The sequence below is a fragment of the Mustela lutreola genome, chromosome 2 (genome assembly GCF_030435805.1).
Source record: "Mustela lutreola isolate mMusLut2 chromosome 2, mMusLut2.pri, whole genome shotgun sequence".
In the NCBI taxonomy this organism is placed as follows: domain Eukaryota; kingdom Metazoa; phylum Chordata; class Mammalia; order Carnivora; family Mustelidae; genus Mustela; species Mustela lutreola.
The window spans coordinates 15,500,763-15,521,651 of NC_081291.1; the positions used below are offsets into that span (position 1 = coordinate 15,500,763).

Here is a 20,889-nt window from a genome sequence, read left to right on the forward strand (position 1 = left end):
TCATACCTTGCAGTCCTTTGCAGAACCAACAGAAAGAGCCACACCTTGCATTCCTAACAAGAAGCCTACTTTACTAACCCCAAGCAGGAAGAAGGAAGATTATCTCCTTGCCTGACAATAGCCTAGCCAATGAGATGGCCACAGCTCAGCCAATGAAAAGCCATTACGTTTCAAACCCCCAGTGTACTCCAAAGGACATTTTGTTTGTAACAACTCCTCCAATTCCCCCTTCCCTCTATAAATGAGCAGTTCCCTCCTTTGTTTTTCTGACTTGCCTACAGTTTTGTTGTAGCCTGTATGTCCTGAATTGCAATCATCCACTATTCTCAAATAAGCCCATAATGCTGGTAAAATAATTGGCTTTTATTTTTGAGGCTGACAGATTCTTGGAGCACAAGACTAAAGGGGGTCTCTTAAGGGAATAGGAGGGCAGGAGACATTGAATTCTCAGGTGTCAGCAAGCAGTATTACTGACTACAGTTTTTGGTTTATTCTCATGTATCAAGTCCTGAGGTTGGCAGTCCGTGGGTGGTGCAGTAGCTCCTTGAAACATGCTATCAGGATCCAAGTGCCTTGAGTCTTTCCACTAAACCAGCCACAGAAAGGATCTGCCTTCCTTAGGCCAAAAAAAACAGAGCACCTAGTACTCCTAGGTTTCATGTATGTGCTCCTGGATGTAGCAGGATGTAGACAGAAGGACAAAGGTTCAAGCTTGCCAGATCTGCTTTCTTGTATCAAACACCTTGTAGCTTTATAAAGCAGACTTCTACTTGTATCTCTCTTTTCTACAGTGTATTAACTACAGTCTCCATGTTATACATTAGATCCTCTCTTCTGTCAAGACACTTGTGTTGGAAGCTCACTTGTACAAGATCCATTTTTATTTCTCAAATTGCCAGAGCTGTGATATAGCTACCTTTAGCAGGAGCTGGGGAGGTATTCTTAACTAGGCATATTATCATCTTCCTCGAAAGTGGGCTTCTGCTAATGAAGATGCAATAGGTGCTCTGTTCAATGACAAAATCCTCTACAGCAATTAAGTTTCTGAATTTTACCGGTCTGGAAAAATGCTCAGAATATAATGTCATGTGAGAAGCAGGACAGAAAACATACACAAAATAATCTCAATTTTGTTTAAAAAATATAATTTACATACATACATACCCCACACGTGGGAGTTCCAAAATGTTAATAATAGTTAATATCTACAGAGTTAGCCTCATGTCAAAGGGGTATTGATAGATAAAATTTTTATCATACTCATTTTTTTCTGAATTTTCTTTTTTTTTTTTTTGAAAGATTTTATTTATTTACTTGACAGACAGAGATCACAAGTAGGCAGAGAGGCAGGCAGAGAGAGAGGAGGAAGCAGGCTCCGACACAGGGCTCGATCCCAGGACCCCGGGATCACGACCAGAGCGGAAAGCAGAGGCTTCAACCCACTGAGCCACCCAGGTGCCCCTGTGAATTTTCTATAATGAATTTGTGTCATCTTTAAATAGAAATAAAAAAGTGTTACTTTAGAAAACAACCTATATACTCTTAAGGAAGACTTAAGTCCAAAATATTTACACTTACTGAGTTTCATCCTCATTGTCAAAAGAAAGGAGGCAACTGTTTTTGACTTGCTTTTGTGAGTTCTTTTTAACTGAGTCCTGCTTATTTATTTCATCTTCATTTGCCTTCTTCTTTTTCGAGCTTGCTATTAGACCTGAATATTTTTCATCCGAGGAACGCTTGACTGGTTTTCGATACATAATTCTCCCATCAACTACAGCCGGTTCTTCATCTGCAGCAAAAACAAAGTTAAGGAACTTTCTTCTCTCATTATTTTGTCTTTATTAGAGACTCCAATGGCAAGAACATCTCAGATGGCATTTAAGGATGTTCTGAGTCAGTTCAGTCCAGCCTTCTCCACTGTTTCTATTTTCTAGCTACACCCACAAGACATGCAGTCCCTTAATAAAAATTCATTTCCTAAAGCAGTCCATCATATTGCCAGTCCGCAATGAATGACAATCAGGCTGTATTTTTATGTATTATGAAAAATGATTGTTTGGAACTCCAGCATTTTTCCTTAAAGCAATGTAATAAGTATTTAGGAAACATGAAAACTATACCATATAGCATAGTTCACCTCAGGCACTTATTAAATACACCTCTGTTGACTGACGTGTAAACCTAATCATCTTTTTTTTTTTTTTTAAGAAAACAGGATTTTTTTTTAAAAAGATTTTATTTATTTATTTGTCAGAGAGAGCGAGAGCGAGCACAGGCAGACAGAGTGGAAGGCAGAGGCAGAGGGAGAAGCAGGCTCCCTGCGGAGCAAGGAGCCCGATGTGGGACTCGATCCCAGGACGCTGGGATCATGACCTGAGCCGAAGGCAGCTGCTTAACCAACTGAGCCACCCAGGCATCCCGAAAACAGGATATTTTAATTTAAATTTGCACTTAATCCTCATAACAACCCAGTAAGATAGGTACCATTGTAAGTCCCCATTTTACTGATGAGGTACTTGAGGTTGGGAGGCGAAATAACTCGTTGAGGATCACATACCTGGTGTGAGTTAAAGCCAAGGTTGAACCTAGGACTCTCTCCTTCGAACATATCATACTATTATATACGACAATTTCATATTCCAGGCTCTCTACAAGGTTAGAAAAACCAGATTACTTTCGGACATACCTGCTTTGGCAGCCTTTATTTCTGCTTTAATCTTCATGACTTCTTCAACTGACAGGTCTCCCTTTTTTAAAACCACCACTTGGGGCTGTTCATCTTCTTTGTCACTGTGATCACCATCTTCCTCTGGGAGCTGAGGCTGGATTCTCTAGGAGAAAACACAAACACAATATGGAGGCTGCTGATCTTGAACCGAATACAACTGTTATCTCCGTGACACACTGTGATGACTGACTGACAAGGGTAACTTGAATCAATAAATATATTTGGCAAAGAATTTTCAAGTAACTCTTAAGGGCCTAACCTTGCCACTCTCAGAAAGAGGTCTACTGGCCAGTTACCCTGCAGTGCCTGCCCAAAGGGATTAATTTCCTTCACAGTAGGACCCCAGCACGCAGTTCCCAGCGGCAGGGGCTTTGGTTTCATGGACTGCGAGCATTCCCAGCTTCCTCAGGGCCTGCTGAACCACAACTGTTCTCTCTGCTCTCATCAACTGTTTTCACTTCCATCTCTTCTCAAAGCCTGACCAAAAAAAAAATAACCTCAAAGTAGAGAAAGCAGCAAGTAAAAGGATGTCTCTCCCCCACCTCTGATGATCTCTCTTCCCTTCCAAGGGCTTCAGTTTGGTGGGCATCCTCTCAGCTGTTTTCTAAGTGTATAAAGAATGAGAAAGTATAGAAAACATTCTGTATACAAACAGAACACTGTACATAGTTACTATGTGACTTGCTTTCTTTTCTTTATGAAATTTCCCCAACATAAAAAAGCACAGAGAATACCAATAGAAACCATGTATTCAGTATATATATGTAACAAGGGTTAACCTTTGGCCAGTTGATTCAGAATTTTGAAAAATGACAGATACCATAAAAGGCCCCTCCAACTTTTTTACTCAAAAATATATTTGTATAATGCCTAGGAATTATCTATTAACATGGAATTACCTATTTAAAATACTTTTAAAAAAGATTTTATTTATCTGTCAGAGAGCGAGCGAGTGTACAAGCAGGGGGAGCGGCAGGCAGAGGGAGCAGCAAGCTTCCTATTGAGCAAGGAGTTCGACGCAGGGCTTGATCCCAGGTCCTGGGATCATGACCTGAGCCAAAGGCAGATCTTAACCGACTGAGCCACCCAGGCACCCCTAAAAATAGAATCTTTAAAAAAAAAATTCTCGGGTTCATTAGCTTGAGAATCACTAATTCTGCTCCTCTCTTTTTGTTTCTATGACTGGCCAGAAAATAAGAGAAATGGTCAAAGAAACAGTGACTGTTCAAAGCCACTCCTGAATTAACACTCAAGAATGTGAATAAGGACATTTAATTCAATTATATAATCATTTCCCATGAAACTCTTCTTTTTGTTAGCACATCACTAGAACGCTGGTTTCTCAAACACAGAAACAGGGGTTAACCCTCTATGGAAAAGTCTCTTAATTAAGTCAGTCAGTCTAAATCACTGATATGAATTGGAAAGTGCCCCCACCCCAAGTTCTCCTAAAATAGCATTCCAAGCTAGAATCTTCAAGGTGTTAACTATTAACTATGTACACATGATCATCACAAGGACCTCAAGCAAACGATAAAAAGGTCTCATATTCTCCTCATTGCTAAATCCATGTCTCTTTCCTCAAACCTCATCCTCTTTGTCATTCTCACTGTTTTGGGGCCTGAGGAATCAGTTACTCCCTGATCATGTTATCTCTACCCAAAAATGGCTCCTTGGCGGCTACTGAATAGGCCATGTGGTCTCCCCCTCCAACAGTTCCTCAATCACCTCTATACACAGTCCAAGACTGACCATCATTTTTTCTTTTTAAGATTTTAGTTTTAAGCAATCTCTAACACCCAATGTATGGCTCCAACCTACAACCCTGAGATCAAGAGTCACATGCTCCACTGACTGAGCCAGCCAGGTACCCCACGGACTCACTATCTCTACACTTTCATCCATCCTTCCTCCCATCTCTACCTGCTGTCTTACCCATTCTCAAAATTCAATCTAAGTAGCCCTTCCTCCGTGAGGTCTTGCCTGATAAGCACAGTCAATACAAATGGTCACCTACTACCTGGTGCAAGGCACTGTGCCAGGTGCTGGGAAAATACAGAAAGATTAAGATACTAACTTCGAGAGTTAGGTTTAGTGTTGGAGATACCCAGGAAAGCAAGTAGTTGCACTGCAAAATGATGAATACCCCAGATATGGGCAAAGTGAAGAGAAACACAGAGGAAAAGTAACCGTTCGGAGGGGTTTTGAAGAGGTTCACAGAAGTGTAACCTGTGAAGGCAGAGAGGAGGCAGGAAGGAAGGTTTTAAAAGAATACAGTATTTTGGAGATCGATCTCTTTGTCCTTTCAGAGCTCGGCACAAAGTCTGGATTTAGCACATACTCACTGGCTTGAGTAATTTCACACAAGTCCATCTTGTTTCCTTTACTAAGCTCTAAGTGACTTGGGGAGTGGGTATTAGTGAAAGTAGTAGACACAGAGTGCTAAATAATTCTTTATTTAGCCACACAATCCCTAAGCCTAACAGTCTCTTCCCATTAAAAGAAGTAGGGCAGGTTTTGGTGTGAACCAGTTGGACCCTGGGAGGGCTCGGAAGTTGATTCCCACGGATCCTCATCCCTAAACTGTCCAGGTGTTGCTCTTTCCTGAAGCTCCTATTCTTAGGTCCAGGATATTCTTTTTTTTTTTTTTTTAATATTTTATTTATTTGACAGAGAGAGAGATCACAAGTAGGCGGAGAGAGAGAGAGAGAGAGGGATGCAGGCTCCCTGCTGAGCAGAAGGACCCCAGGACCCTGAGATCATGACCCGAGCCAAAGGCAGTAGCTTAACCCACTGAGCCACCCAGGCGCCCCTAGATCCAGGATATTCTTAAATATGCTTTTTTGCGGGGGGGCGGTAAAAAACAAAGCATAAAAATGGATCCAAGGCGGGACGCCTGGGTGGCTCAGTCGGTTAAGCCGCTGCCTTCGGCTCAGGTCATGATCTCGGGGTCCTGGGATCGAGTCCCGCATCAGGCTCTCTCCTCGGCGGGGAGCCTGCTTCCTCCTCTCTCTCTGCCTGCCTCTCTGCCTACTTGTGATCTCTCTCTGTCAAATAAATAAATAAAATCTTTAAAAAAAAAATGGATCCAAGGCACTCTCCCAAAGATGCTCCGGACTCCAGGCTTAGGACATCAGATCATTTGATCGAGTGGCCTCTGTTTCTTTATCTGGAACACAGGACTAAGTTACCACTCACCCTGCTAACTATAGGTTTTGGGTTTAGCAAATAATACGAGAGAGAAAAGTGATCCTTTAACCATCTCCCAGGGACAAAGCGCTCTACCGGGGTGAAGTCATTTCCAAGAACACAACAGCACTAAGATAAACGACAAACATCTTCCTGGGCATACCAAACTATACCTGTTTGAAGACCAGCCTGGGGACTGAGGCCCATCCGGATTCTGGGCTGGGCACAGGTTGAGAGGAGGGATCCCTCACTGCCCGGCCTCCAAGTCAAGACAGAAGCCGGAAGTGGAAAGGCGTTTCTGAGATAACGCGACTGGCCTGGGCTCACCTTGGTTTCCACGGTAGGGCCCTCCCTGTAGCCGACCCGTTCCTTGAAGCGAGCCAGGAACGCCGGTTCGGCTGGCCGCACGTACGAAACCTGGTTCCGCTTGCTCATAGCTGCTCGGGGGAAAACAGGATCCCGGAGCCGCCTGGTGACGGTACATTGGCGACGGCGCCTGCTCGTGACGTCACGTCGTCCACGCCCCCTGGCCAGAGGCCGGGCAACATGGCGGCCTCCTTGCTGGCGTCAACGTTCGACCCGAGCGCCAAATTCAAATTTGCGGCCATCTTGAGCGGGCGGAATCTCGGCGCCTCGCGCGGTTGCAAGTGAGGGTATCCGGTGCGCTGGTCTCGGGATTCAGGGGTGAGGGCGCCATGGCGCCCGGCTGCAAAAGTAAGTAAAGACCCCCGGGCTTCATGACCCCGTCCCGGCCCCTAGATACAGCAGTGAAGGGCGGCCCTCCCCGCCCAGGGTTCCCGGCTGGGAGTGAAGGGCAGGAGCGGACTGAGCGGCGCGGGGCGTTTGGGATCTCTGTGTCCCTCAGACAGACAGTGTTTGGCTGGAACACTTGTCTTCCCTTCCATCTGTGTATTGGGCCCGTGTCACGAGCCAGGCACAGTGGTAGACGCTTGGGCTGAGCGGTGAACCAGAGAGCCCTCCTGCAGGAGCTTGCGCCCGGGACCTGCAGGTTTCTTCCTTCCCGTTCTCGGTTCTGCTCTTTCGTCGCTGCCCTATTCCGGTGTCCCGAGTGGGGCTGCCTGTACTTATCCCTGCCTGAGGTTCTCCGCTCCTTCTGGCTCTCACCACCTTCTGCGTATTTCCACACTACTGACTATCCTGAAGGGGAGAACTTACTCCTGTTCCAAGCACATCTTTCTCTTCTGGAGGGCTTGCTTTCGAATCTCTTTAGATAAGCCCAGGGTTATCACAAATCCCTATTTTCTTTTCAAGGGGACCCGTCGGTTTCTTCCTGTTTTCTTGGAGGGGAGCACTGCCAGTTTTCGCTTTTGATAAAACCTCACTAAATTTAAACCCTTATTTTTCACTAAAATCTTAGTCTTTTGCCGTTCTTGTTTACGTGGTCCGTCTCTTACGTTTCCTAATCCTTTAAGGAATCTTGTTTTTTAAAGCCGATTTTGAGCTAATTCGGTGGATCTCGGTGAATGGTACTATTTGGTAATGAGGAGAGGCCTGTGTTAGGTTGGAGAAACTGAATTTTGGGGCTCTAAGGAGACTTTCGACAATGTTAATGCTTCAAGCAGTCATTTGTAATTGTGTTCCGATGTCTTTGTTGTTTCATTAACTGTCTAGGTCATCACACTACTCACTGCCTACTCACCGTGCTCTCTTTTTCCGCCTAAAATGTTTCTCTTATCATTTTCAGTATGCAGGGAATAGTAGCACAAAAATTTTTAAGTTTTTGGACTGAAATGTGCACTGGGGTTCCTGCACAACCACAGTATTTGTTCTGCAAATCTGGACTCAAACAAGAGAATTTGATATCTGTGATATAATTAGAGCATCTGCTTACATAATGGAAAGTGATGTTTGTAGGTCACTGTCTATTAAAGAACTCTGTCTGGCCTGTGTACATCACTTTCTGGGAAGTGATGAGAACAAGGGTATTGATAACTCCCATGTGTGAAAATGATTGTTTCCATGGGGGAACTCTTCTGTTCTTGCAGGGGGAGGAACAGCGCGCACAAGCAGGGGGAGGAACAGGCAGAGGGAGAAGTATCCTCCCTGTTGAGCAAGGGGTTCCAACCCAGGACCCTGGGATCCTGACCTGAGCGGAAGGCAGCCGCTTAACTGAGCCACCCAGATGTCCTATGCGATGAATTTTACATGAATACACACTTGTCCCTGCCACCAAGAACAAGAAATAGAATGATCTCTGTGGGGCACCTGGTGGCTCAATGGGTTAAAAGCCTCTGCCTTCGGCTCAGGTCATGATCCCAGGGTCCTGGGATCAAGCCCTGTAACGGGCTCTGCTCGGTGGGGAACGTGCTTCCCTTCCTCTCTCTCTGCCTGCCTCTCTGCCTACCTGTGATCTCTGTCAAATAAATAAATAAAATCTTAAAAAAAAAAAATGATTTTTGTGCCCAGAAAGTTTCTGGGATCCTTCCTAGTTAGCAACTATACTGATTTCCATCACTGTTGACTAGTTTTGCCTATCATGTAAATGGTACAGTATTTATCTTTTTGTTTTGGCTTTCTACTCAAGCTTACATCTGAGCACTGCTTATATGTCATCTGCAGCAGGTAATTCTTTTACATTGCTGCTGAGTGTTCCATCCTGGTAATATACCACAATTTGTTTATTCTTTTTTTTTTTTTTAAGATTTTATTTATTTATTTGACAGAGAGAAATTACAAGTACACTGAGAGGCAGGCAGAGAGAGAGAGAAGGAAGCAGGCTCCCCGCTGAGCAGAGAGCCCGATGCGGGACTCGATCCCAGGACCCCGAGATCATGACCCGAGCCGAAGGCAGCGGCTTAACCCACTGAGCCACCCAGGTGCCCCTTGTTTATTCTTTTGATGTACTTTTGGGTTTCTAGATGGATGATTATGAATAAAGCTGCTGTAAATATTCCTCAACATATTTTAAAGTAGTTGAATCGAAGAACTCAGAGCTAAAAGAATTTTACAATGAAGGACCCTTGTGTCAACCTTTGGCAGCAGCCACATGATGAATTTTTGTATTCTGTTTATCCTTTGCTTAAGATACAGCATACTGAGGGGGTTAAAAGTATGAGCTCTGGGGGCGCCTGTGTGGCTCAGTGGGTTAAGCCTCTGCCTTCTGCTCAGGTCATGGTCTCAGGGTCGTGGGATCGAGCCCCCTATCAGGCTCTTTGCTCAGCAGGGAGCCTGTTTCCCCCACCCTTTCTGCCTGCCTCTCTGCCTACTTGTGATCTCTCTCTCTCTGTGTCAAATAAATACATAAATAAATCTTAAAAAAAAGAAAAAGAGTATGAGCTCTGGATCCTGAATGCCTGGGTGCAAACGGCAGCATTTCTCGGTGACAGCATTGCCTCAGAACTCAATTAGGCTTAATGCTAGAACTATCTACCTCTGTGTAATTTTTGGTTTCATTTTATCTCACTATTGGCTTACTAACTTGGCTTTTTTCTTTTCTTTAGTAAACATTTCATTTTGGAGTAATTTAGGTTTACAAAAAAAGTTGTAACACATGTTCATCCGGTATCTTCTCGACTTGACTAGACCACCACGTGCTATACGGACTCCCCTCCCTCCACTTCAGACTGGAATCTCTAGGCAGTTGAGCTGGGGCAACTGGAAGGGCTCACTGCCTTTGTTTCCCACTCTCAGGGCCACTTGACTGTGCTGTCTGTTGTCCAGTGTCTGAAACTTACTGTGTGTTTTTTCCCAGTTTCCTAGTTACTTAAGACAGGGCAGTCAATCCAGTCTGTTACTCCATCATGGCCTTAAGCACAAGTCTGGGTCTCAGTGGGTTTTATTTATTTATTTGACAGATAGAGATCACAAGTAGGCAGAGAGGCAGACAGAGAGAAAGGAGGAAGCAGGCTTCCAACTGAGCGGAGAGCCCGATGCGGGGCTCGATCCCAGGACTCTGGGATCATGACCTGAGCCGAAGGCAGAGGCTTTCACCCACGGAGCCACCCAGGCGCCCCATAAACTGGTGGCTTTTAAACAGTGGACATTTATTTCTCATAGTTCTGGAGTCTGGGAAGTCTAAGATCATGGTGTCTGCGTATTTGGTGTCTGGTGAGGGCTTACTTCCTCACCGATGCTCTCTTTTTGGTATAATCTCACATGGTGGAAGGGAGGAGCTACCTAGAGTGTCTTTTATAAGGATACCAGTGTCAATCATGAGGGCCTTGATTTCAAGACCTAATCACTTTCCAGGGGTCCCCACCTCCTAATACCACAACCTGGGGTTTAGGCTATCGCCATATGAATTTTGGGGAGATACAAACATTCATACCACAGCAGTGATAAAGAGATGACTTATTCATCATTTATATAGAATTAAAGGTTGACTGCTTTTAGTGTGGTACAATGCCTTTATTTTTCTTTAATATTTAAAGATCTTTCATTTATTATAGAGCGAGCATGAGCTGGGGAAAAGGGCAGAGGCAGAGGGAGAAGCAGACTCCATGCTGAGCAGGGAGCCCAATTCAGGGCTCGATCCCAGGACCCTGAGATCATGATCTGAGCCAAAGGAAGACGCTTAGCCAACTGAACTACCCAGGTGCCCCATAGCGTGGTACACTGCCTTTAGATAGCTGAGGTGTAGAAGTGTGTTTTGAACTTCTTCCCCCTACAACCTCTGGAACTATGTGAATACTTGTCTGACTCAAGCCTTTGTATTTTTTGCTTACCTTTTCTGCTGTCAGGATATGTGACCCCTGCTCACATCATCTGTTCTAATCTCTGTTTTCCTCTTTCCCCAACTCTTCATAAGGATCAGACTTAAGCTTTCCTAACATGAAAGCCTTCCTTTCGTATTCTGGCATTCTTATTTGCTTTTATTTTTGCTAAAAGTACAGAGGGACTCTTTCTTTGCTGCCAACTCTTGTAGAGAGTTGAAGGGCAGGTGGGGAATTGGACAATCTGATCTATTTCACTTCACAGACATTCATTTGCTTGAGGGTATAGCTGCAAAGGGTGGTTTCCAGAGCAGTTGTTCAGTGGCAAAAATTTACTTTGAGCCTCTCTGCTATGAAAGGAAGAATAGAAATAAACAATAGAAAGAATAGAAATTAAGGTTTTTTTTCTGATCTCTTAGTATTCATTCATTCAAAGATTTACTGACTGTTCACTGTGTGTCAGGCACTGCTCTAGACAATGCTTTACAGTTATTTTGGAAGAGAAAGAGAGTAGACTAATATATATTATGATGGCAGTCAGTCCTTTGGGGAAAATAGGGCCAGGGAAAGGAGTTAGGGTGATAGGTGGGTGGGTGGGTAGGGAGATAAGCTGGTGTTTCCCATAATGCGAGGTCATGGAATGCCCTATTGAGAAGACAATACTTAAGTAAATGGCGGAGGAAGTGTTCCAGGCAGAAGCGTGCGTGGATGCCTTTACGGCATGCATGAAGGTCCCAAAGTGTGACTTGTTCTAGAAACAAGAAATCTAGTTTGGTTGAAGTGCAACAAGGAGTGTAATAGGAAATTACACTCCAAGGAGTTGTGGAGGTGGTCATGGGGGAGGCAGGTGCACTAGATCATGTAGGCTCCTTTAGGCGGTTCTAAGAACTTTGTCTTTTGGGGCACCTGAGTGGGTTAAGCCTCTGCCTTCGGCTCAGGTCATGATCTCAGGGTCCTGGGATCGAGCCCCACATTGGGCTCTCTGCTCAGTGGGGAGCCTGCTTCCCCTCTCTCTCTGCCTGCCTCTCTGCTTGCTTGTGATCTCTCTCTCTCTGTCAAATAAATAAATAAAATCTTAAAAAAAAAAAAAAAAAGAACTTTGCCTTTTAACTCTGATTGAGATGGACAACCACTGTGGAGTTTTGAACAGAGGACTGACTTGTTATGATATGTACATATCCTTATTTAATAGCTTTTCATTTTGCTATAATTTAAAGTTACAGAAAAATTGTGAGAGTAGTACATGCATAATCCATGCATAATACTCTTTTTTTTTTTTTTTTTTTTTTTTTAAAGATTTTATTTATTTATTTGACAGAGAGAAATTACAAGTACACTGAGAGGCAGGCAGAGAGAGAGAGAGAGAAGGAAGCAGGCTCCCTGCCGAGCAGAGAGCCCGATGTGGGACTCGATCCCAGGACCCTGAGATCATGACCTGAGCCGAAGGCAGCGGCTTAACCCACTGAGCCACCCAGGCGCCCCCATGCATAATACTCTTTACCCATATTAACCATTTTGTATTTTGCCACATCCGCTTTATCATTCTCTCTCCCTCTTCCCTCACCCTCCCTCTATACATAATTTTTATTAGCAATTTGAGAGTAAAATGGATACCTTTACCACAAAATACTTCAGTGAGTAATTACTGTGAATAGGAGTATTCTGTTGGCTAATCAGTGATCAAAATCAAGAAATTTTACATTGGAGGGGTGCCTGGGTGGCTCAGGGGGTTAAGCCTCTGCCTTTAGCTCAGGTCATGTCTCAGGGTCCTGGGATCGATCCCCCCCATGGGGCTCTCTGCTCAGCAGGGAGCCTGCTTCCCTCTCTGTCTCTGCCTGCCTCTCTGCCTACTTGTGATCTCCTCTCTCTCTCTGTCAAGTAAATAAAATCTTTAAAAAAAGAAAAGAAATTTTTACATTGATATAATACTGTTTTCTAACAGTTATCCACAGTCCATATTTTACTTTTATGCAGGGTCCCAATAATCTATTTTATATCTATTTTATAGTTGTTTCTCTCCAGAACCAGATCTGTCATTGTATTCAGTTTTTTAACAGCTTGGTTGAGATGTAAGTCAGATACCATGTAATTCACCCACATAAAATGTAAAATGGTTTTTAGTATATTCACTGATATGTGCAACTATCAACATAGTTCATTAGAACATTTTCTTCACCTCAAAAGAAATGTTATACCTTCAGTCCTCTTTCTTCCCACCTCTCTACTCCCCACCAGCCCCAAGTAGCAACTCCTCTTTTCATTATTCAGAGTGGCATAGTAAAGTCTCTGGCTGTTATTGTTCAATTGTCTATTTCTCCCTAATTTTCTGTCCATTTTTTCTTTGTGTATTTTGGTGAACTGGTATTGGGTGAGTGTATGTTTACATCTGAATTACCATCCTGAAGGATTGCCTTTGTATCTTTATAAAATGTCCTTTTTTATCTCCTTATCAACATTTTTTTGTGGTTTTTGAAAATTTGTTTTGTCTAATACCAGTGTAGCTACTCCAGCTTTCTTGTGGTTGCCTTTTGAGTGAGATATCTTTTTTTCATTGTTTACTTTTAGTGTATTTTTATCTTTGAATCTAAAGTGTGTTTCCTGTAGGTAGTGTATAGTTGGAACATGTTTTGTCAAGTAGTCGGGCAGTGTCTGCCTTTTAATTGGGCTATATAATCCATTCACATGTTACTGGTATAGTTAGATTTTCATGTGTCATTTTACTTTTTGTTTTCTATGTGTCTCACATCATTTATATTCCTCTATTCCTCCTTTACTGCTTTCTTTTGGGATTTTTTTTATTATTATATTAATGGTTGCTCTAGGGTTTAACATGCTTGTCCTATCAAAATTAGCTTCAGATTTATTTTTGCTTAATTCAAAGGACATAAACATTACTTCTATATAGTTCTATTCCTTCTCACCCCATTTTTGATATATTGTTAAACATATTACATTTAAACATTATAAACCCAACAGTGTATTGCTATAATCATTATTTTGCCAACTTTAGTTCCTTCTTCTGGCCACCGCTTTGCTCTTACCCACCTTGTATGTATATTACATTCCCATATATTGTAGACCCAACAATATGTTATGTACATTTTATTTTATTTGTTTTCTGTAAAGATTTTATTTATTTATTTTTTAAAAAGATTTTATTTATTTATTTGACAGATAGAGATCACAAGTAGGCAGAGAGGCAGGCAGAAAGAGAGGGAGAGGAGGAAGCAGGCTCCCTGCTGAGCAGAGAGCCTGATGTGGGGCTCAATCCCAGGACCCTGGGATCATAACCTGAGCTGAAGGCAGAGGCTTTAACCCACTGAGCTACCCAGCGCCCCTAAAGATTTTATTTTTTTAAGTAATCTCTACAACCAGTTTGGGGCTCAGACTCACAATCCTGAGATCATGAGTCATGTGCTGCATCGACTGAGCCAGCCGGGCATCCCCATTGTGTACATTTTAAAGCAACAATACATTATATACATTCTAAAACTTCAAAAATCGATTAAGAGAAGAAAGGAGGAAAAAATAGGCATTTGTACTGTCTTATGGGCTATTATATCTTTGAAATGTTTTCTGCTGTTTATCTTTTTTCTCCTTCTGGAGCTCCCCATTACATGTGTATTGGTGTGTTTGATGGTGTCCCACATTTTCTCTGAGGTTTGCTTTACTTCCCTTCATCCTTTTTTCTGTCTGTTCTTTGGCTTGTATAGTCTCTGTTCCTCTGTCTTTGTGTTTGCTCATTTTTTCTTCTACTGTTTATGTATGCTTTTGAGTCCTTCTAGTGGATTTTTATTTCAGTTATTGTACTGTTTGAACTGCAGAGTTGCAATTTTTCAAAATAATGTCTATCTTTATTCTCTATTTGATGGGACATTGTCATTATACCTTCCTTTAATGCTTTAATTTAAACCGATTTCCTTCAGTTCTGTGAACATGTTTATAATGGTTGCTTTGAAGTCTCCCAACATCTGGATGCTATGACAGGCAGTTTCTTTTTTTGTTTGTTTTTTTTTTTGACAGGCAGCTTCTGTTGCTAGCTTCTTTTCTTCTTTTCCTGCTTCATGGCTGGTACTTTCCAGTTTCTTTGAATGCCTTGCATTTTTTTTTTGTTGGATACTTGACATCTTAGATAATATACTGTAGCAACTTTGAATACCGGTCTCTCTGCCCTCTGGGGGGTTGTTATTTGCTTGTTTGTTTAATGACTGACTGGCTCATTTTAGTGGCATCTCTTTTCCTCTCAAAATGTTAAGCCTTTGATGTTGCTCCTCAGAGAAGCCCAGCTTCAGGTATGCCCACAGTAACCCTGACGACACTGGTTTTGGTAGGGATTTATTTCCCTCTTTCCCTGACCACATTTAGTTCTTAAACTTCAGGAATACCAGCTGATTGCCCTGTTCTGAACAATGCCCGGAACACTGCCCTACAAATTTGTCTAATTAGAGTCTTCGCCACAAAAAAGGGGGAGGGAAAAGGGAGAAAAGGTGTTGGTTTTTTTTTTTTTTTTTTTTTTTTTTTTTTGAGAGAGAGAGAGAAAGCACAAGTAGGGAGGCAGCAAGCAGAGGGAGAAGCAGGCTCTGGTCTGAGCAAGGAGCCTGATGCAGGACTCAATCCCAGGACCCTGGGACCATGATCTGAGCGGATGGCAGATGCTTAACTGACTGAGCCACCCAGTTGTCCGGAAAAAGGAGAATCTTAAGCAGGGTCCATACTCAGCCAGGGCTCGATCTTATGGTCCTGAGATCATGACCTGAACCAAAACCAAGAATCAGACACTTAACCAACTGAGCCACGCAAGTACCCCTGATTCTTGCCCCTTTGAAGGAAAAGTTCGTGAGGTCTGTCATGCTTGTTTTGATCCCAGTAAAGCTGCTCCCAGCTGTCTGATGCCCCAGTTCTCTCCTGTAAATTAATAGGCCTGTGGTTTTGTTTGTACTTCCTAATGGCCTCTCACCACAACCTTCACTGTTCTTGAGTATGTGATGAGACTTGAACTTCTCCATGCTCTGTTGGAAATGAGGTCAGCTCCTTTGGAGCTATTTGGTTTATGATCTGTTTCTCCCCTGAGGCAAAATCTCTGAACCTAGATTCTGGAGCTAGGGGTAGGGAGAAGATAGCCTTCTTTCAGAGTGACACCTCTGCTCTAGTTGCTGAGTATTTGATGGGGAGGGGAGTGTGTGTGTGTGGGGGCAGCTGGGGTCCCTTTGACTTGCCTTTCCTAGTGTAGAACCACTGCCTTGTGAGCCAGACCAAGGGTGATCAGGGTCCCAATGTTCTCAGTACACTATGTCCAAGGTACAGCCTCATTCCATGAGTGGAGGCTGAGTGGGAGAAGGGAACCCCCATCTCTCAACCATATTTATCTGGGATTTAGCTTCAGCAGTAGGCAGCTGGCTAGAGGCAGGATGAGGTTATCAAACCTACCCGCTCCTGGAAGAAAGCCCTCCAAATGGAAGCTGAAGGGAGGGGAGGAGGATCCTTGTGTTCTTGGCTGTGCAGTCTGGAGTAGAGCCGCCAGCGTGCTGGGCTGGAAGGGAGGGACCTTGGTTGAACTGCCACAGATTCTCACCTTCATTGTGGAATATTCGTTGATCTGCTTGGCTCAATGTTTTTTCATTTGTCTCTTTGCCTTTATGGCTGTATCTAGAGACCGTAAATGTTTTTTTGTTTTGTTTTCTGTCTTTTATTTTACCAGTTTTACTGGGCTGTGGGTCAGTGGAGTTCCTCATGCAGCCATGCTGAAAGTTGATCTCTGGGTTCTTTTTTAGCATTCATTCTGCCCTCTGGGTTGAGAATAGGTGGGAGTCTGGGGATAAGGGAATGAAGAAGAGAAGCAGGGAAACTGTTGTAATAACTCAAATGAGGGATGTTGCTGGCTTGATTCCATAGCAGTATTTGACCAGAATTTATAGGATTCTGGATGTATTTTGATGGTAGAGCCAAAGATTGGCTAACAGGTTAGATATGAAGTATGAGAAAGAAAGGGGTCAGGAATGACTCCAAGGCTTTTGGCCTGAGCAACTAGAAAGATGGAGTTTTTGGGGTGCCTGGGGTGCACAGTCAGTTAAGCATCCAGCTCTTGGTCTCAGCTCAGGTTGTGATCTCAGGGTCCTGTGATTGGACCCTATGTTGGGCTCTGTGCTCAGCGAGAAATCTGTTTAAGACTTTGTCTCCCTCTCCCTAGGTCCCTCCGCCCTGCATGCTCTTTCTTTCTCTCTTGCTCTCTCAATAAAATAAATCTTAAAAAAAAAAAAAAAAAAGGAAGAAAGAAAGATGGAGTTGTCATTGAGATGAAGAGGCATGTTTGGGATGGGTGTGGGGTGATCAGGAGTTCAGTTTTGGATAAATTAAATTTGAGACATTGCCCATTGGGCATCCACCTGGAGACGTCAAGCAGGCAATTAGATGTGAGAGTTTGCTGCTTAGGAAAGTGGTCTAGAGTTGGTTATCATCAACCTATACTTAGCATTTAAAACCATGACCTTGGGTGTCATCACCAATAGAGTGGATGCAGATAGAATAGAAGGAAGATCAGTCTTGGGCCCTGGAAGTCCCGTTGTCAGGAAGTCGGGAAGCTGAGGAGTGTCAGCAACAGAAGACTGGGCTCGATAAGAATGAGATTTTTTTAATAGTACAATTTTAGATGCCTGTAATAACTTCTTGTCTTTTTTTCCTAGCTGAGTTACGCAATGTGGCAAATTGTCAGTCTAGCCAACCAAGGTAAGGAAAAAAATCTCGTTGATGAGACCAAAAGAATTAGGGATATAGTGTTCCTAAAACAACCATTTAGCATAGGTAGGGGTACTTGCTTCAGAATTAAGCTTGGACCTCAGCCACCTAGAAATCTGGAAACATCACACTTCCTCCCCAACCCACACCCCTTATCCTCTCAACCTTCTGGCTAAAAGATGGAATCAGTAACATAATTCTTTCTTGGGGTGACTTATTTTATTACTGCTACTAAGAGGGAAAACAGAGACAAGCAGCGCTTGGAGCTCCATAGAATCAACTTTCTTTGAGTTGATTTCAAATAAAAGCTTATGAAGATGAGTATCGTATCATGAAACAAATCAGTGAAGGGTGTGAGTCATGTGAGACTCTTTTAGAAGAGGTAAATGTATGGGTAGATTGAGGCTTTGTTGGGGAAACTCAGTATGGAAACATTAGAGGCAATGTGAGACTCAGATCCTTTTTTAGTTTTCCCAGTAAACTTAGGCTGGTACATTTCTTGTCTTCAGTAATGAAGGTGATGCCATCAAAGTTTTTGTGCGAATTCGTCCACCTACAGAAGGTTCTGGATCAGCTGATGGAGAGCAAAACTTATGCTTATCTGTGCTCACCTCTACCACTCTCCGGCTTCACTCCAACCCTGAGCCCAAGACCTTCACATTTGATCATGTTGCAGACATGCACACCACTCAGGTAATGATAGCTTTGGAAACTTAACTTTCCATTTGGATAAGATTCTGTTAGTGAAGTTTTCATTTCTGGTCTCTTTAGTTTGATAGATTTCGGATAAGGACAAAGATATAAATATTTTAGATTTAATATATTTTAAAATATTTTAAATTTAATTATTATTTTTCTTCTTTCATCAAACTTTGTACCGGAGTGACAGGCCTGCTTTACTTTCACTCACCATCCCGTAATGGAGGTTAGTGGAGGTGTATTTTTCAGGGCCACTTGGATGGTTGATAAGTCTAGTTGAACTTCCTAGTTTAAGGAGAGGATCTTAATTGTAATATCAAAAATGGGGTGGCTTAATCAGAAACATTAATTTCTCACTGTTCTGGAGGTTGGAATTCTAAGATCCAGGCCAGGAGATCAGTGTTTGGTAAGGGCATGCTTCCTGGCTTATAGACAGCTGCCTTCTCCCTGTGCAGAGAGAGAGAAAGCAAATTCTCTAGTGTCTCTTAGAAGGGCACTCCTCCCATCACAAGTTCTCTACCCTCATGACCTAATTATCTTCCAAAAGCCCCGTCTCCAAATACCATCCCACTGGGGATTAGGGTTTCAGCATAGGAATTTTGGGGAGGACACAAACATTCAGTCCATGGTAGAGAGTAACAGGACTAGGATTACGTTGATATTAGTAACTTTTTCTAATTAAGGACAATTTAGTTAAGATCTAGTCAGTACTATCCATTAGAACTTTCTGTAACAAGACAAATGTTATAGATCTGTGCTGTCCATTACAGTAGCCTCTATCTGCGTATAGCTATTTAAGTTTGAACTTGTTAAGATTGAATAAAATCTCTCAAGTTTAGTTTCTCAGATATACTAATTGCATATGACAATGGAGCCCCTGAAATGTAGCTAGTACATCTAAGGACCTGACTTTTTTAATTTTTATTAATTTGAATTTAAATAGCCACATATAGTTAATGGTTACTGTATTGGATATCACAGATCTTGATTATTCCCTTACACACATGGATGTTTTTGGTGAGACATTCAGATATTTAGATCTTTATTTATCTAGGACATGGCTGATCAGTGGAAATAGAAAGTTAGTCCCATATATAATTTAAAATTTTCTAGTAGCCATGTTGACAAAAAGTAAAAAAGAAACAGGTTAACTTAATTTTAATCCTATATTTTATTTAATCCAGTGTATCCAAAATATCACTTCCACATGTAATTGATATAAAGCAAATTATTAATGAAATATTTTCCATTCTTTTTCTTCCTGTTCAGTCTTCCAAATCTGGTATATATTTTACACTTAAAATACATCTCAAGTTGGGTCACGTTTCAGGTACTCAGTAGCCACATGTGGTTCATGGCTATGGTGTTTGACAAGGCAAACTTAGCAATTCTTGCAGTATTGATAAGATTGCATCTATTTATGTACAAAAATGAAAATAAAAAATCACATATTGATTAGTATAAGCTGGTAAGAAAAGTATCAAAGAACATATAGGGCCATGTATTTGATGCTAATAGCAGTATAATATTTGCATGCAACTTGCTGAACAAAATACTGTATCAATTGTAGATGTAAGCTTTAAATTTATAATTGTATATGAGATTAATAGACATACTTGTCTAATATTTTATCATTTTAGGTGTTGTAGCCTTTTTTCTATAGTGATTGCAATTTTCATGTTTTCACAAGCATTGAAAAATCTAAAACATTATTTTTATTCTGTTCTCAGATATAGTGTAGGAAAAATGTTTTCATTTCTATGAAATGTTAAAATGTTTGGTGCTTACATTTGTAGGAGTCTGTGTTCTCAGCTGTGGCCAAGGGCATTGTGGAATCTTGCATGAGCGGTTACAACGGAACCATCTTTGCCTAGTAAGTTCCTGGCTCTGTCCTTATACAAGGGTACAGCAATACGTACTTCTTACTATAGCTGCTGAAATTAATTATCACAAACTTTAGTGGCTTGAAACAATACAAATTTATTATCTTTCAGTTCTGTAAGTCCAAATCTCACTGAGCTACAATAAAAGTGTTGGCAGGGCTGTGTTCCTTTCTGGAGGCTCTAGAGGACGATTCCATTTCTTTGCCTTTTCCAGCTTTTAGAGGCCTTCAAACTGCTTGGGCACAATCCCCTTTCTCTATCTTTGAAGCCAAGAACATGCAACTCTCCCACTCTTCTTCCTCAGTTACATCTCCCTCTGGCTATGACTGGGACAGTTTCCCTGCTTTTACAGATTTATGTGATTGGATTGGCCCCACCAGGATAATCAAGGTGGAGGAGATTAAACTCCACCTCCAGGAGAGGAGAACATTTACTTATATTATTTGGAATTCTTCTTCTTCTTCTTCTTCCTTTTTTTTTTTTTTTTTTAAGATTTTTATTTATTTATTTATTTGACAAACAGACTTCACAAGTAGGCAGAGAGAGAGGAGGAAGCAGGCTCCCCGCTGAGCAGAGAGCCCGATGCGGGGCTCGATCCCAGGACTCTGGGGTCATGACCTGAGCTGAAAGCAAAGGCTTTAGCCCACTGAGCCACCTACGTTCCTCTGGAATTCTTCTTTGAGGAATATTTGTCCCCCCCCGCCATTTATTTAATTCTACTTGAAGTTATAATTCAATATATTGTTTTTATCTTACTGCTCATATCTTCCTAGCTTTGCCATTGGGAGCTATTTGAGGTTGGTTTCCGTGTCCCTTTGACATGTCTCATCCTTTTGCTTGAGCACTTCCTTACTTTATGATACTACAGGTTGCTCCTGGCTTATCTGTATTTTCCCTGTCCTAGGCCTAGACTCAGCCGTTTCACCAAGGATCCCTGGTTCCTTTTATTGGAGAATGGTATTTAGAAACCAAGATGTGGGGCACT

At 42.2% G+C, this 20,889-nt stretch overlaps 2 protein-coding genes across 5 annotated transcripts in view; one reads left to right on the forward strand and one right to left on the reverse strand.

Annotated features, from left to right (window-relative positions):
- Window positions 1-342: 342 nt before the first annotated feature.
- On the reverse strand, window positions 343-6,418 carry KIAA1143 (KIAA1143 ortholog). Of its 2 annotated transcripts, XM_059160662.1 has the most exons (4): window positions 6,245-6,418; window positions 3,271-3,332; window positions 2,687-2,829; window positions 343-1,789 (listed from the first exon to the last, which is right to left on the reverse strand). In XM_059160662.1, the coding sequence occupies exons 1-4, from the start codon at window positions 6,350-6,352 to the stop codon at window positions 1,575-1,577; spliced, it is 528 nt and encodes a 175-aa protein (XP_059016645.1). In that variant the 5' UTR covers window positions 6,353-6,418; the 3' UTR covers window positions 343-1,574. The 2 variants fall into 2 exon arrangements, with proteins under 2 accessions (XP_059016645.1, XP_059016646.1); XM_059160663.1 differs by lacking the exon at window positions 3,271-3,332 and having other exon boundaries at window positions 2,687-2,831; window positions 6,245-6,415.
- Window positions 6,313-20,889, forward strand: part of KIF15 (kinesin family member 15) — a 70,806-nt gene continuing 56,229 nt past the window's right edge. The window contains exons 1-4 of one of the 3 annotated variants that reach the window (XM_059160655.1): window positions 6,313-6,631; window positions 17,271-17,313; window positions 17,832-18,015; window positions 19,818-19,894. In XM_059160655.1, the coding sequence (XP_059016638.1) occupies window positions 6,613-6,631; window positions 17,271-17,313; window positions 17,832-18,015; window positions 19,818-19,894 (323 nt within the window). In that variant the 5' untranslated portion in view covers window positions 6,313-6,612. The remainder of the gene's footprint in view (window positions 6,632-17,270; window positions 17,314-17,831; window positions 18,016-19,817; window positions 19,895-20,889) is intronic. The other 2 variants (XM_059160653.1, XM_059160654.1) reach the window with 2 other exon arrangements.

What these genes read in the sequence shown, in the direction of transcription:
- KIAA1143 (XM_059160662.1), bottom strand. Translation starts at nt 6,352, where the DNA reads ATGAGCAAGCGGAACCAGGTTTCGTACGTGCGGCCAGCCGAACCGGCG. An exon ending in GGGAAGAGAGATCATCAGAG is followed by an intron (nt 2,830 to 3,270) that starts GTGGGGGAGAGA and finishes TTTCTCCTAGAG; the next exon opens with AATCCAGCCTCAGCTCCCAG. An exon ending in AATAAAGGCTGCCAAAGCAG is followed by an intron (nt 1,790 to 2,686) that starts GTATGTCCGAAA and finishes TTTTTGCTGCAG; the next exon opens with ATGAAGAACCGGCTGTAGTT.